The 13943-nt window shown below is 47.1% G+C and overlaps 1 protein-coding gene across 4 annotated transcripts in view; it reads right to left on the bottom strand.

Moving 5' to 3' along the window:
- The window catches only part of MCF2L2 (MCF.2 cell line derived transforming sequence-like 2), a 2082183-nt gene that overhangs the window by 53835 nt on the left and 2014405 nt on the right, over positions 1-13943 (bottom strand). For all 4 annotated transcript variants that reach the window (XM_078665987.1, XM_078665986.1, XM_078665989.1 and 1 more), the window contains one exon: positions 2506-2624. In XM_078665987.1, coding sequence (XP_078522113.1) covers positions 2506-2624 — 119 coding nt within the window. The remainder of the gene's footprint in view (positions 1-2505; positions 2625-13943) is intronic.

A 13943-nucleotide genomic window follows, 5' to 3' on the forward strand; every position in this document is an offset into this window, starting at 1 on the left:
AATACAAGTTCCACACGCAAAGACTCTATGAAGTAAGGAAGACTGATATGAGGCACCTTAAGAGATTAGCTGAGAAGGCCGCTAGAGGTCGCCTACGACGATGGCAGCGTAAATGATCAGCTCCCGAGGTCGGAGTACTAAATCCTTCAATAATCCTCCACATGCAGCCCCATCGACCCTCACACTAACCTGCCCGAGCTGCCGTGACCCCCAGGAGCCAGACTCAGATGATTCAACTGCAACTTACCAGGATATTGCAGCAGAGGAAGAAACAGCCCGGCGAGACCGTCGTACTTGCTGAGCCGCAATTGCAGCAGCACCCAGGGACTGGCCCTTGCTGTGGCTGGGCTTTGTGCACTTCCCCAACAGTGCTCCCAACTCCCTGCTGGGGCACCTCCTGACCAGTGCGCAGCGTGCCTGCATTGGGCCAATCAGGTGAGAGCCAAGGAGGGTGGGAGGTTTGGCATCGATCCTCTTGCCAAGACTGCAGCTCGTGCACACCCTGAAAAATATTCCTGGTCTACCTTCCTTCTCCTCGTGAATGCCTCCCTCCCCCACTGAAAATGGCCACCATGGCGCTACCACAGAGCTAGGGAGTCCATACTACTACAAAGGTCCAGCAGTTTGGATTACTAAGTTGTGCACGGGAAACTTCTTAAAACATGTCCCAAGACTGCCACTGCAGTCTGTATGCAGTGTTAAACTGCCAATTCGACTGAGCAAAATAAACCCCTAGCCAGGCCTAAAACTCCCTTGTAGTATATATAAGTCACCCTAATGTAGGTCATAAACAGCCCATAGGGCAGGGTGCATTGTATTTAAAAAGTTGGACATGTACTTTTAAGTTTTACATGTCCTGGTAGGTAAAAAAACTCTCCAATTTGTTTTTCACTACTGTGAAGCCTACCTCTCCCATAGGATAACATTGGGTTACATTATTACATTTAATAAGTGATAACTATTGTTTGGGAGCAGGTAGAAATGTCATGCTTGGTGTCTGAGGAATTGTATTTGAAAACCCTCTTTAATGGTAAAGTCGGATTTTAAGTCACAATGCTGAAAATGCTGTGTTAGCATTTTCTTGTCCTAATCATTGCCGCCTTCAATCTGTTTTCTGGGTCACATGACTAGGTGTTGTTGGCCTTTGTGTATTCCTCCCATACAATATAACAGTAGGGGTCTGGCTATTAGCAGGATGTGCCACCCCGAATTGAATGGGGAGGGGCGAAGCTGTCACCTACCACACTTTCACTTTGAAGGCACTGGCCGAGTTCACGGACAAAGGACTTCACACTCGCCTATTTTGCCCTCAGACAGATTGCGGCCAAGACATGGAGGCTGCTAATTCCAGAAGCCTCTGTAGGTGGAAAACTCCAGCAGCTTCTACCACTTCAAAAGGAGCCCCAGGTATACAAATCAGAACCTCAGGTCCTCTCCTCAGTACATTCTTGGACCTTTGGATACTACAGAAGAAGGACTGCCCTGCTGCCAGAGAACGACCCTGCTCCTTGAGGCCGGTCCTGCAATCTGAGAAGGAGCATTGAACCTGCACCCTTTATCTCAGGCTGAAATGACTCCAATGGTCAGCTGACAGATCTCCTGTTCTGAGCTATTTGGACACAACAAGCTCCAGAGACCTCTCTGCAACTGAATGTGAAATAATAAATAAATGTACTTAAAATAAATATATAACAAAGAATACATATAGCTAAAGTCTGCATAGAATAAACTATAATTTTTCTTGTGGAGAAATCTTTTCTCTTAATAGCCTTCAAATATCTGAGGTAGGGTCCCTTTCACATCCAAGTTGTATACATGCTCCTGCATTTTTTACCAGGAAAGTTAAGAATGCAAATCAGGTGTGAAAAAAACATTGGGAATATTTGTGAACAAAGGTTATAATATTGTGAGTGGTCATGGCCCCCCGTTCTAGTGGGAATGCTTATCTTACCATGCCTAACCCTATCTTGCAAACATTGAAAATAACTAAAAATTAGGAATTTTCCTTTTCTTTAAGAGGCGTTTTGAAGAGTACAATTCCTCAAATCCTGATTCGCCGAATCATGACGTACGATTTCTAACTGTTAATCCAACTGATACATTACTTGCTTCTTAATACTCTGTTGACACGCCTTCTGTCCTGCCTACTCCCCAAATAGATCAAATACAGCATTGAAAGGAGCCCTCATAACACGGAATTGTCAAGGTCATGACCTCTCAACTAAACCCAACTTTATGTGGATGTAATATATGCCTGCTCTACGTTTTGTGAATCACCAGTTGAAAATAACTTTTCACTAGGGCAGTGCTCCCAACTGAGGACAGTTTACGATGTTAACTTATAAGAGGTAGCAATAACAAAAATACAAAAAGTGAAACAAATGGAAAAAACTAACAGAAGGGGAAGGGGTTGAGTGAGAATAAAAGTGGATATATCTGCTATCATTCAAACATTTGAACGAAAAAATCAGGAAACATAAATGAATAAGTAGAAATGTACTATACATTGTTAGCATGAGTTTCTTCATCCATATCAGAAGAGTTGGAGAGCTCATCATTGCTGGAAGGGATTGTCTCAAAATCCTCATACGTGTCGAGCGAGGGAATGTGCCTGCTTGGCCAACCTGAAGAAACAAAAATGTGAAGGTGGTCAAAAGACATTGAAAAGAACTAATATATGACTGAGTTTTTCATGTTCTTACAGATACATGCTGATAAGTCTTGTGAATCCCACTTATACATATCACCAAGGGTTTGCTGCTGAAAATGAAAGGTAAAATAAAACAGAAACAGCGTATCCTTTGAAATAATATTGAATGCATAGGTCTTCTCAAAACACTTATTACTACAACGATAGTTAAATATTTTTAAACACCGGGTCCATAGATCAATAAAAACAATTAAAAAAATCTTTTTCGGGATGAGGAAGGAACAGAATACAGAAAATTGTTAAGACCCATGATTTGTGAATTCAATGTATATATTCACTGAGAAAACCAAAGGTTACAGGGACGTTATAGTTATGCTCAGATTTTACACATGCAGAACCCAAGAAATTCAGCAGTTATACTTACATGTGCTAACTATAACGTACTCCTCCACAATGCACTGATTATGACCTCACAGATTACATCCCTCATGACATGGTCAATATAATCACTGATGAAATCTCAAGTGCGTCTGTGCACGCACCCCTTTCCCCCTTAGAAATGTTCTATCTCCATCGTCCTTGAGGGGAACAATGGGGTGAGCGGGCAGGGCTTTAAGTGGGCCGGGTCTCAAGGGGTCTGAGCACCGGCAGTTTTTTTTAAGGGGGGCTCGAAACGGGTCTCTATTGGGCTCTGTTTTGAGCCCTGGCACAGACGGTCTGTGTTTTTTTCCGGACTGCAGTGACAGCAGTTTGCTGTCACTGCAGTCCTTGCTGTCACTGCAGTCCAGAAAAAAAGTGCCAGGGCGCAAAACAGTCCGATAGAGACCTGTTTCGAGACAGCAGGCACGTCGATGTGCGCTGCCCACACTGCTCACTTCTCACTAGTGGAGAAGTTACGGCATGACGTCATGCCAGGTGAGCGTGTTGTGGGGGGAAGGGAAATCCTTTGAAGTGTCATTATCTTTCTGAATTTCCCTTCTCTTTCTAAAACGCAAGAGCAGCAACATTGTAGTAGGGTCACCAGGGCTTTAATTGGAAGCTTTTTCATTATTATATGTAACAAGCCTTAGTTGCAGCTATTTATCTTATGCAACTAATAACCATTGACAAAGCCAATAGGTCTTACTTGTTGTAGGTATGATGTTATTGTATCATATATCTGGATGAAATGACAAACAGAAAAATACAAGTCGGGCGGCACACTATGCTAAACACAGATTTTTAAAGCCACGCCCCTAATTACACTGGCCACGCCCCTTTGAGAGACCCCCCCCCCCCCAGTTTTTTCATCCCACTTAAAGCTCTGTGAGCGGGATCTCCTTTTCTTTAAGTTTTTTAAGGTATGTAGCGGAGTGTGGGCACCTCAGGGCCTGCAATGCCACCTGTCTGTTTGCACAGTATCGTGATGTCAACGGGCATGCTAGATTGTGTGTCTACCATCTGTGCTTATTCCTCTCAGTATCTCGTACCCTGTGGGGATGTCTGTGGCCCCCTCTTTTTCCCCGTGGGGATATCTGTTGGCCCCCAGAGTATACGCATGCAGGTTTAGTGAAGGTATCTTCTGTCTCGTCTCTGCTCAACTGCTTGCATAGTTTAGAATTCAGATTGTTTGTATTAAAGCACCATGAGAGCACACCGATGGCAAAATTGGGGCTGCCCGCGGTGCACGCAGTGCGCCCTTTTAAGAGGGCAGCCACCTTAGTACCACATTGTGGCACATCCACTGCACTCCACTTGCTGGGACCCCCACAGGAGTCCCCCCATGACCAATGCTTTTTCTCTGTCATTTCCAGCGCGCAGGGGGCTGGTGTCAGCTACTTATACCTGCTCCACCCAGTGGCCATCCTCTTTGCTCCCCCGGCTGGACACGCTGTCCGGGAATGCAGCAAGATGAGTAGAGGCAGGCAGTTTCCTTTTTTTGTTTGTTTGACGTGAATTGACCAGTCTTGCCATTTTTCGGTTCTCGGTGTCTGTTAATGTAAATTATGGGTTTGCCACTCTCCTTGGGGATTATACGGCCAAAGACCAATGCTTATGTATTATAATGGTCAGGCTGTAGGCACTTTTGCCTCTACATTTTAAAATAGGAATTTTGTATTGCGGCCTCTGCTCTTCTTCTGCTTGTAGCACTTTAGAGCGCCGGTCCAAATATTTTGAGGATCATATGCGATTTGATTGGAGCGTCACATCAGCGTGGGGTGTTCTAAGGGGGCTTGTCTCCCCGGCTTTGAGGCATGTGTTGCTGCTGCAGGTGACTATACTATGGGAGAGGATGTTACATGCTCCAGGGGGGTTACAAAGCTAGGGGACTGGTAAGATAGGGTTATAAATCCGAAAGTCCAATGCTCCCATTGGGAACAAGCTAAACATAGGACATGTACAATTGGCATGTGATGCAGGAGTAAGGGGGTCACCCAACTTTTTCTTTTTGCAAGAAGAGCTAAAACAGCTAAAGGTAAATTATCTGGAGCTACTAATAAAATTATGTCTCCATCCTGGCCACATCATGACGTCCCTGCCCTGACTCCTACTCGTGGTCTGACACATAGAAGGACGCCTTTAACATGTGTAATCTGATAGATAGACATGGTCGCGCTACAAGCCATGTAGTGTTGCCACCATAGCATGAGGGCCTTCCATCGGTTCGGCTGGCTCCAACATTAAGGGTCACCGATATGAGCAGTGCTGTCTTTAGGGCTCATAACCTCCCTGAAGGATGAGCAGGGCTCATTTAGCTGTTAGGAGTATTAATTAGTTGGAGGAGGCCATGTGCCCCTGTTATTGGGTAGGGGTTTATACTAAGGCGGTTTAGGTTTAGAGAAATAGGTGACCGCTGATCATCAGAAAGCAGCAGGGCTGTTTGTAACCAGCCCAAGGGCCACAAATCGCGTACTGCCAGCAAATAACGTGTCTGGGTTAATTTGTGGGAGGAGATGGCTACAACATCTTGGGTCATGCTACAGTACATGATTCTGTGCACACCCATACGTTTACTGGCTGTGGGAGGCACCACACCCTTCCAGGTAATAGGATCAATTAAAGGATGGGGCATGTAAGTCCGAGCTAATTAAAGATACATTTTAACTTTATTTGACTGGCACAAGTTGAATGTGAGGGCATGCCGCCAGACAAATCTGGCTTACATGGTGCAGTTAGAGAAAGAGAAGAAAATATAAAGAAACCACAAAGATTTGAATACGGACAAAACAAAGCAGGGCACTTTACATGGTGATGCACAAAAGACAAATATCCACTGAAACTGGACTTTGACACAATATTGGTTCAATAGAGTTGCATCAATAATAAGGTGTGCAGGGAAAATTTAGTGGCCAGTCACTGGAAAATACGCTCTCAGTGAAACCAGTCAAACAAGAGTGCATGCCACAAAATGCTTTACTTAAAGTTAGAGACCGCCTACCGCATGACCAGTACAGGCAGGTAGTGTGGAAGTTGGTAGCCCTGGAAAGAGGGTCAGGGTTCTCAAGGTTATGGGAGCACAGGTTTAGAGGACAATGAATGGCAAAGTTTATTGAAAACATTTCGCATTTCCACAATTTAGGAGAGGGCAGGTAAGATTTGGGCATTTATTTAACCAGCATTTTCTCCAGCACAAAGTTTTTCTGCTGGTCTGTATCCTGGCAATATCTGTATCAGAATTTTGAGCCAACCACGCTAGGGTGGGTGCATCAGCATGGCAACAAAGCATCAGAAGACAGTAGTTAGACTGGGGTGGGTTTCCAGGCAACGAGAACAGGAAAATAACCAGAGAGCTAGGAGTGCATTTATGGGGCCTCGGGTCACACCCCTGATTCAGGCCCACACTGCTTTGGGTTAGGCAGTAGAGGCACATTGGGGATCCTTTAAAGGGAATTACACAGCCCCCACACCTGGTGACCTGCTATCAAATGGAGGAGGGCTAGGCCCCCAGACCGAACAAAATTGGATAACTGCAGTTTATTGGCCAATGCACAAAAGACAAACATTCACTGAAGCCGGATTTGTTCACTATATTTTATCAATAAAACTATCTGCAAATTTATGGTCCATTTCAACAAAAAACTGCTCTCCGTTAAGGAGTTTGTATTACAGGGTGTGGTATATCTTAGCAGAAGTATGGCACTGGGCTACCTACGCGAGGGTGAGGACACTAGCGCGGCAACGCAGCATCAAAAGATCGCAGTCAGACTGTTATGATTTTACAGGCAATAAGGACAGAAATGAAGCAGAACACTAGGGGTACATTCAGGGGGACCTAGGGACACATCCTCTGTTATAGACCCACCCATGCTATGGTTAGGCTAGTGAGGCACACCTGGCATCCATGAAAAGGACAGGACTCAACTTAAGTTCTCTGAGACATGTGATGAAACTACAAGGGTTGGGAGGGCCATGCCTAAGATGCCAGCTCAAGCAATGCGGGTACCAGCTGGCACAAGAATCTACTCTGTCCCCTCCCATTGACCCTCTCCAGTGGGTCCCTATTTCACTTGCTTGTGCTGTGTAGAGTTATCATTTTGAACCCGGAACTCTGGGCCTTGTCAAGTGTGGGGTAAACACAGGGCAAAGCCAATCCCTAAAAGATACTTATATTTGCACACAGTGCACAATGGAGTACACCACACAGAACTGTGGTTAATGAATAGAACAGTAGCTTCAAACTGGTCTCTAGGAGTCCGCTGGGGAAGCGAAAAAAGGCAGTAGCAGGTAAAGGTAACGGAATTGGGTTACCACAAGCAACAACTTATTAATAAATATACTCATGACACCCTTGCTACAGAAGGGTAAATAGCGTCATGTACAAATTCACTGGGCAGAGGGGCTATGGTTTCATAAGGCATGGCCTAATCAATACAAGTACCACGGGTACTAAGATAAGGACAAGGGACACCTGTCAGAGGTTTATAGGGACTCGGGTCCACAAGAGGCACTGGTAACGGCGGGTTGCTGGTAATTATGGTGCCTGCCTTGGTGGGGGAGCCCTGAATGTGACTATGGCCACATCCAGAGCGTGGGCAGAGTTACACGCCGATCCGGAGGCTGATTGGTACATAGGGGCACCCTCTCAATGAGCACAGCAGGAGTGCTCTATGCCAAACCCAAGGAGTCTTGGATGAAAACGCTCCAGGACATAGCAGTTTCCCTGCCTGCACCGGCGCGTGCAGGAAAACCTTTGTTTGCTCATGCTTGACGAGAGCCCTTATGAAACTTTCACCAGCAAGAGCAAACAGCAAGTCTGCTCCCAGAGGGTTTGAGCTTTAAAAATGCTCCCATCCACTGGCTACAAACCTTTCAACTGTTTCCCTACCTGCACTGAAGCGGGCAGGGAAACAGATCAACATTTTGCTCATGTCCGGACGGAGCAGCATTATTAGCTGCTCCGTCTGGACAAGAGCAATATTTTGATCGTTTTCCTGCCCACACTGAAGCACGCAGGAAAACAGATCAAAATATTGCTCTCGCACGGACGGAGCAGCATTAGTAGCTGCTCCCTCCAGGTGGGAGGAATGCCGGCTTCTGCTGTATGCAGGATGCCAGCTGCGGCCTTAGAGCTGCTCCCACAGCCCTCAAAAAATGTGTGGTGGGTGCCCTGGGTGGGCACAAGGGCTTCCACCTTTATTGATGTGGGCCCAGTTGGATGGGGTCCCCTTGGTTGATAAGGGCTCAGGGAGAAGGGCCACACTGCATTAACTATAACTCGCCACTGTACCATGCACTAGGTTCTGCCACGTTATACAATTTCAGATGTCATAAGTGTTGTTATTAATGCAATCAGTTCACATGTTCTAACTTCTGTAAAATGCAAGGGTATAGGTAGTGGATGAGAAGGGGCCAGTTATAGTTAATGTAGTGTGGCAAAGTGGAGTGAGAAGGCTGTGTACGGAGGTGCACGAGTTATACGAATTTTAAGGTGGTGTGAAAGTATAAATGTGAGTTATAAGTAGGACAATAATTTGAAAGATGTGCATACATTTATACTTTAAAAATATAATTATAACTTTAGAATGTTTACTGTTTGTGTAGTTTAAGTTGGGTTTGTATAGCAAACATAAATAACCTTTTTCTAACTATAACTTATCTTTAACCTTTGTTTTTTTTTTTGTGAATTTCATTGTTTTTTCTAATAGTAGTAACAAATTTGGAATATTCATCCAGTTTAGTGTTTGTGGAGTGGAGTATGATCTACTGGAGGACAGTGTTGTAAAGTCTACTACGGTTCAGTATTTTGGTATACAGGAGAGGAGTAAAGTGGAATCCATACTAATATAATAAAGAGAGAGCCCAAACCTTTGAGGCGGGTAATCTCAGGAACCACCGCACCAATCACAACACCCAATACAGCGTTGGAAAAGGCAGTTGCAGCAGAAGGACATAGGCTATGCAGATGCCCACCATATACATTTAAAAGGTAAGCAAAGTAGTCCCTTGTGGGCGTGTCTACGTTGTGCTGTGGGCGTGTGCGGGGGCGTGACAAACGCTGGGGGCGTGTGGTACGTTCCGCCCTTCATGCCATGTTTCCTATCGTGTGCTGTGGGCGTGTGCTGGGGGCGTGGGCGTGTGCGGGCGCAGGATTACGGACAAAAAAAAAGCGAGCGTTGTGCCCAATATTTCATAGTTTTTTCTTCCCAGGTTCTGTACATTCCAGCTCCGGGTATCCACCTGCTCCCTTTAAATACCCCTGCACCCCATAATCATAACCCACACTTACTCCTTAAAATACCCCAACACCCTTAAACACTAACCCATCTTAACCCTATAAATATACCCTGTACCCCAAAACCCAAACCTATCCCTAAACCCTAAAACTACCCCTGTACCCCAAAACCCAAACCTAGCCCTGAACCCTTAATATACCCCTGTACCCCAAAACCCAAACCTACACCTGAACCCTAAAAATGCCCCTGTACCTCAAAACCCAAACCTAGCCCTGAACCCTAAAATACCCCTGTACCCCAAAACCCAAACCTAGACCTGAACCCTAAAAATTCCCCTGTACCCCAAAACCCAAACCTAGCACTGAACCCTTAAAATACCCCTGTACCCCAAAACCCAAACCTACCCCTGAACCCTAAAAATACCCCTATACCCAAACCTAGCCCTGAACCTTAAAAATACCCCTGTACCCCAAAACCCATACCCATCCCTAAACCCTAAAACTACCCATGTACCCCATAACCCAAAACTATATCTGAACCCTTAAAATACCCAAACACCCCAAAACATATACGTCAGTACCGCAAAACATATACACCTATACCCATACTTACCGTATCCAAACATTAAAAAAAAACATGCTTTTACCATTCATGCATTTACAACGAATTTCGTTGTAAATGTATGCGTGGTAAAAGCATATAAAATGTAATGCCATGCGTTATAATGGCATTGCAGAGTCATGGTACTTTCGTAATGAAAGTATGCGGAGTGATGGTATGCGGAAAGAAAGTTGCGGAATATTGGGTGTTTACCCTCCCCCGGTAAGTACATTGGTGGCACGGCGGCCCACATCTCCAGCAACATACTCTTTTCACCACCGATTTGAAAAATGCACAGGTCTCTCTCATTGATGGCCAGCACCGACATACACTTTTAGACACACCTCCCGCCACAAGTTCTAGAATTGCGAACTTTAGAGCTGGGGAGCTACGTTTGAATCTCGGCATCAGCTCAACATCCTGTGATTCCAGGCAAATCGCTTTGTCTCCCCGTTCCTACCACAAATGAATGTGTTCTTCTGTAATGTAAATTGTGCTCATGCCATGTTGTCGAGTTCGCGCTATATAATATTGCAAGGAAAAATAAAGTAGGGAAACTCGAGTTCACACACTACTGAACGCGCACTCTTAACTCCTTCGCTGCGGCGGCTATTCCGCCGCAGCGCTAACAGTCGCGGGCGGGCGCGCGGCTCACCTGCGCTGGTGACAGAACCGTTTCGTCACGGCTCGTGGGTGAGCTGTGCTCATGACGGAACGGTTCCGTCACGGCCCCGCCCGCTTAATGAAACCCGCCGCGCAGGCACGAAATCAACGCCGCGCAGGCGCGGCGGCCGGGCCGTGACGGAACCGTTCCGTCATGAGCATAGCCCACCCGAGGGGCGTGACGGAACGGTTCCGTCAGTACCGTCGAAGGTGTTAAGTGCATCAGCAGTGCACTGTGAATCGGAGCGTTTCACCGGCCTGCCACAGATAAGAAATGCTATCAAAACGAAATCCTACAAAACAATATACTACTGGCCGGCAGCAATGCATACCCGGACAACATCGGGACGGGATGCTAGTCAGGTATATTAGAGTGGCGCACAGTGGAACGGCATAATCAATCAATCAATCAATCAGGGGTTTGAAAAGCGCGCTACTCGCCTGTGAGGGTCTCAAGGTGCTGGGGGGGGGGCACCTCTGGCTCAGCCGAAAAGCTAGGTCTTGAGGTTCTGTCTGAAGGTGTGCAGGGAGGGGGAGCATTTGATGTTGACTGGGAGTTCGTTCGTTCGAGGCTTTGCCTGCGAGGTAGGAGAAAGCTCTTCCCCCAGCTCTGGTTCTGCAGATGCGCGGGGTGGCTGCTAGTGCGAGGTTGGCGTATCGGAGGTGTCTCTCAGGTATGTGGAGGAGATTCTATTGTTGAGGAATTTGGGTCCGGTGTTGTGGAGGGATTTGCAGGCGTGGGTGAGTGGCTTGAAGGTTACTCTCTTCTCGACGGGGAGCCAGTGGAGGTCTCGCAGGTGTTGGGTCTTGTGCTCGTGTCATCGGATGCTGGGGACAAGTCTAGGTGCGGTGTTCTGGATGGTCTGGAGCTTCTGTAACAGGGCTTTGTTGATTCCCGTGTAGAGGTTGTTTCCGTAGTCCAGTCTGCTGGTAATGAGTGCGTGGGTGACAGTCTTTCTGGCTTTGGGTGGGATCCACTTGAAGGTCTTACGGAGGATACAGAGGGTATTGAAACGAGAAGAACAAGTTACTTACCTTCGGTAACGCTTTTTCTGGTAGATACTATATCTGCCTGTGGATTCCTCACCTTGTGAATACCCCTTGCGTCAGCAACATTCGGAAATTCTTTTTTCGTAGCCTCGCGCCGACGTGGACTCCTGACGTCATAGAGACACGACCTCGCTCGCGACTCCGCTGACGTCACCGACGCCTATAATAGGCCCACGCCGGCGTGATGACATCAGTTCCGCCCTTTTTTCCGTGCCATCGAGGCACACGGACGGACCAATGACAGTAGAAATATACAAGTATACATAGTACACAATAATCAAGGCAAAACACACAGTGTTAAGCAAAAGCAGGAAAGAAATTGGAACATTTCCTTGACAACAAAATATATATACATTACATTACAGTAACTCTGGCAAAGAAGAGTGGACAACGGGGAGGCGGGTGGGTCAGTGAGGAATCCACAGGCAGATATAGTATCTACCAGAAAAAGCGTTACCGAAGGTAAGTAACTTGTTCTTCTGATAAGATATATCTGCCGTGTGGATTCCTCACCTTGTGAATAGAGTCCCACAGCAGTCCCCACTCCCGGAGGAGGGTGTCCACTCTTCTAGACCAGGAAATCCTGAAGGACAGAGCGTGCAAAATGACCGTCCCTCCTCACCTCGGAATCCAAGCAGTAATGCTTCGCGAAAGTGTGGAGGGAAGACCAAGTTGCCGCTCTACAAATATCCTCAACAGGCACACCTCTAGCCAATGCTGAGGTCGAAGATTTAGCTCTAGTTGAATGAGCCCTTATACCCTCTGGTGGTTCCTTACCGGCCAAAGAGTAGCAGATCTTTATGCAGAGGACGATCCATCTCGATAAAGTTCTTTTATGGACCGCTCTTCTTTCTTGCAGCCAGCAAATCCAACGAAGAGCTGGTCTTCCAAACGAAAGTCCTTGGATCTGTCCAAGTAAAAGGACACCGCCCTCTTAGGGTCCAGACGGTGCAGTCTCTCTTCCTCCTTAGAAGGGTGAGGGGGAGGATAGAAGGAAGGTAAAGTAATGGACTGTCCTAGGTGGAAGGGAGTTACCACCTTAGGCAGAAAAGCAGCCCTGGTCCTGAGAACCATTCGATCAGCATGTATGGACAAGAAAGGGGGCTTGTGACAAAGAGCTTGAAGCTCACTTACCCTCCTTGCCAAGGTTATTGCAACGAGGAAGACCGTTTTAAGGGTAAGAAGCCTCAAGGGACATTTGTGGAGAGGCTCGAAAGGAGTACCCATCAAAAAGGTCAAGACCAGATTCAAGTCCCACTGAGGCACAATAAAAGGGACAGGAGGAAACTTATTAATAAGGCCCTTTAAGAACCTTAAAACCACAGGTGACTTAAAAAGAGAAGGCTGGTCAGGCAAACAGAGAAAAGCTGACAGCGCAGAAAGATAGCCCTTCACTGTAGCAACGGCAAGACCCTGTTGCGCCAGAGAAAGGGCAAACTGGAGAACGTGAGACAAATGGGCCTTCAAAGGATCAATAGACCTTTCCCCATACCACGAGACAAATTTCGCCCATCTATAAGAATAGATGGACTTAGTGGAGTCACGCCTGGCTGACAAGATGACATCCACAACGTCAGGCGGGAGGGAAAAGGAAATCAGGTTGCCCCGCTCAATCTCCAGGCATGAAGGTGCAATGTCTGGAGGTGGGGGTGTAGAACCTGCCCCTCCATCTGAGAGAGGAGGTCTGCCCTGTGAGGGAGACGGAGCGGCGGGTGAGATGAGAGGTGGAGAAGATCTGTATACCACACCCTTCTTGGCCAATCCGGGGCGACCAATATGACTTGGGCCCGGTCTAGGCGAATCTTCCTCAGAACCCGAGGAATCAAGGGTATGGGGGGGAACGCGTAAAGGAGTTGACCTTTCCAACTCAACTGAAACGCGTCCCCCAAGGCTCCTTGCATCGGATACTGGAGACTGCAGAAAGACAGGCAGTGCGCATTCTCGTGAGTGGCGAACAGGTCCACCCGAGGAGTCCCCCACATCTGAAAGATGTCGTGAACCACCTCCGGGTGAAGCCTCCACTCGTGGTCGGCAGAGACTGTCTGCACGAACGTTCAACACCCCGGCCAGATGATTTGCCATTAGACAAATCTGATGGTCCTGAGCCCAGGACCAGAGACGCAGAGCCTCTCTGCAGAGACACTGCGACCCCACTCCTCCCTGCTTGTTGATGTACCACATCGCGGTCGTGTTGTCCGTTAGGACCTGAACAGACTGACCGCGAAGGGAAGGGAGGAAGGCCTTGAGCGCCAAACGTATCGCCCGCAATTCTAGAAGGTTGATGTGAAGCAACCTTTCCTCTGGAGACCAAAGGCCCTTGACCTCCA

The sequence above is a fragment of the Lissotriton helveticus genome, chromosome 11 (genome assembly GCF_964261635.1).
Source record: "Lissotriton helveticus chromosome 11, aLisHel1.1, whole genome shotgun sequence".
Taxonomy (NCBI): Eukaryota; Metazoa; Chordata; class Amphibia; order Caudata; family Salamandridae; genus Lissotriton; species Lissotriton helveticus.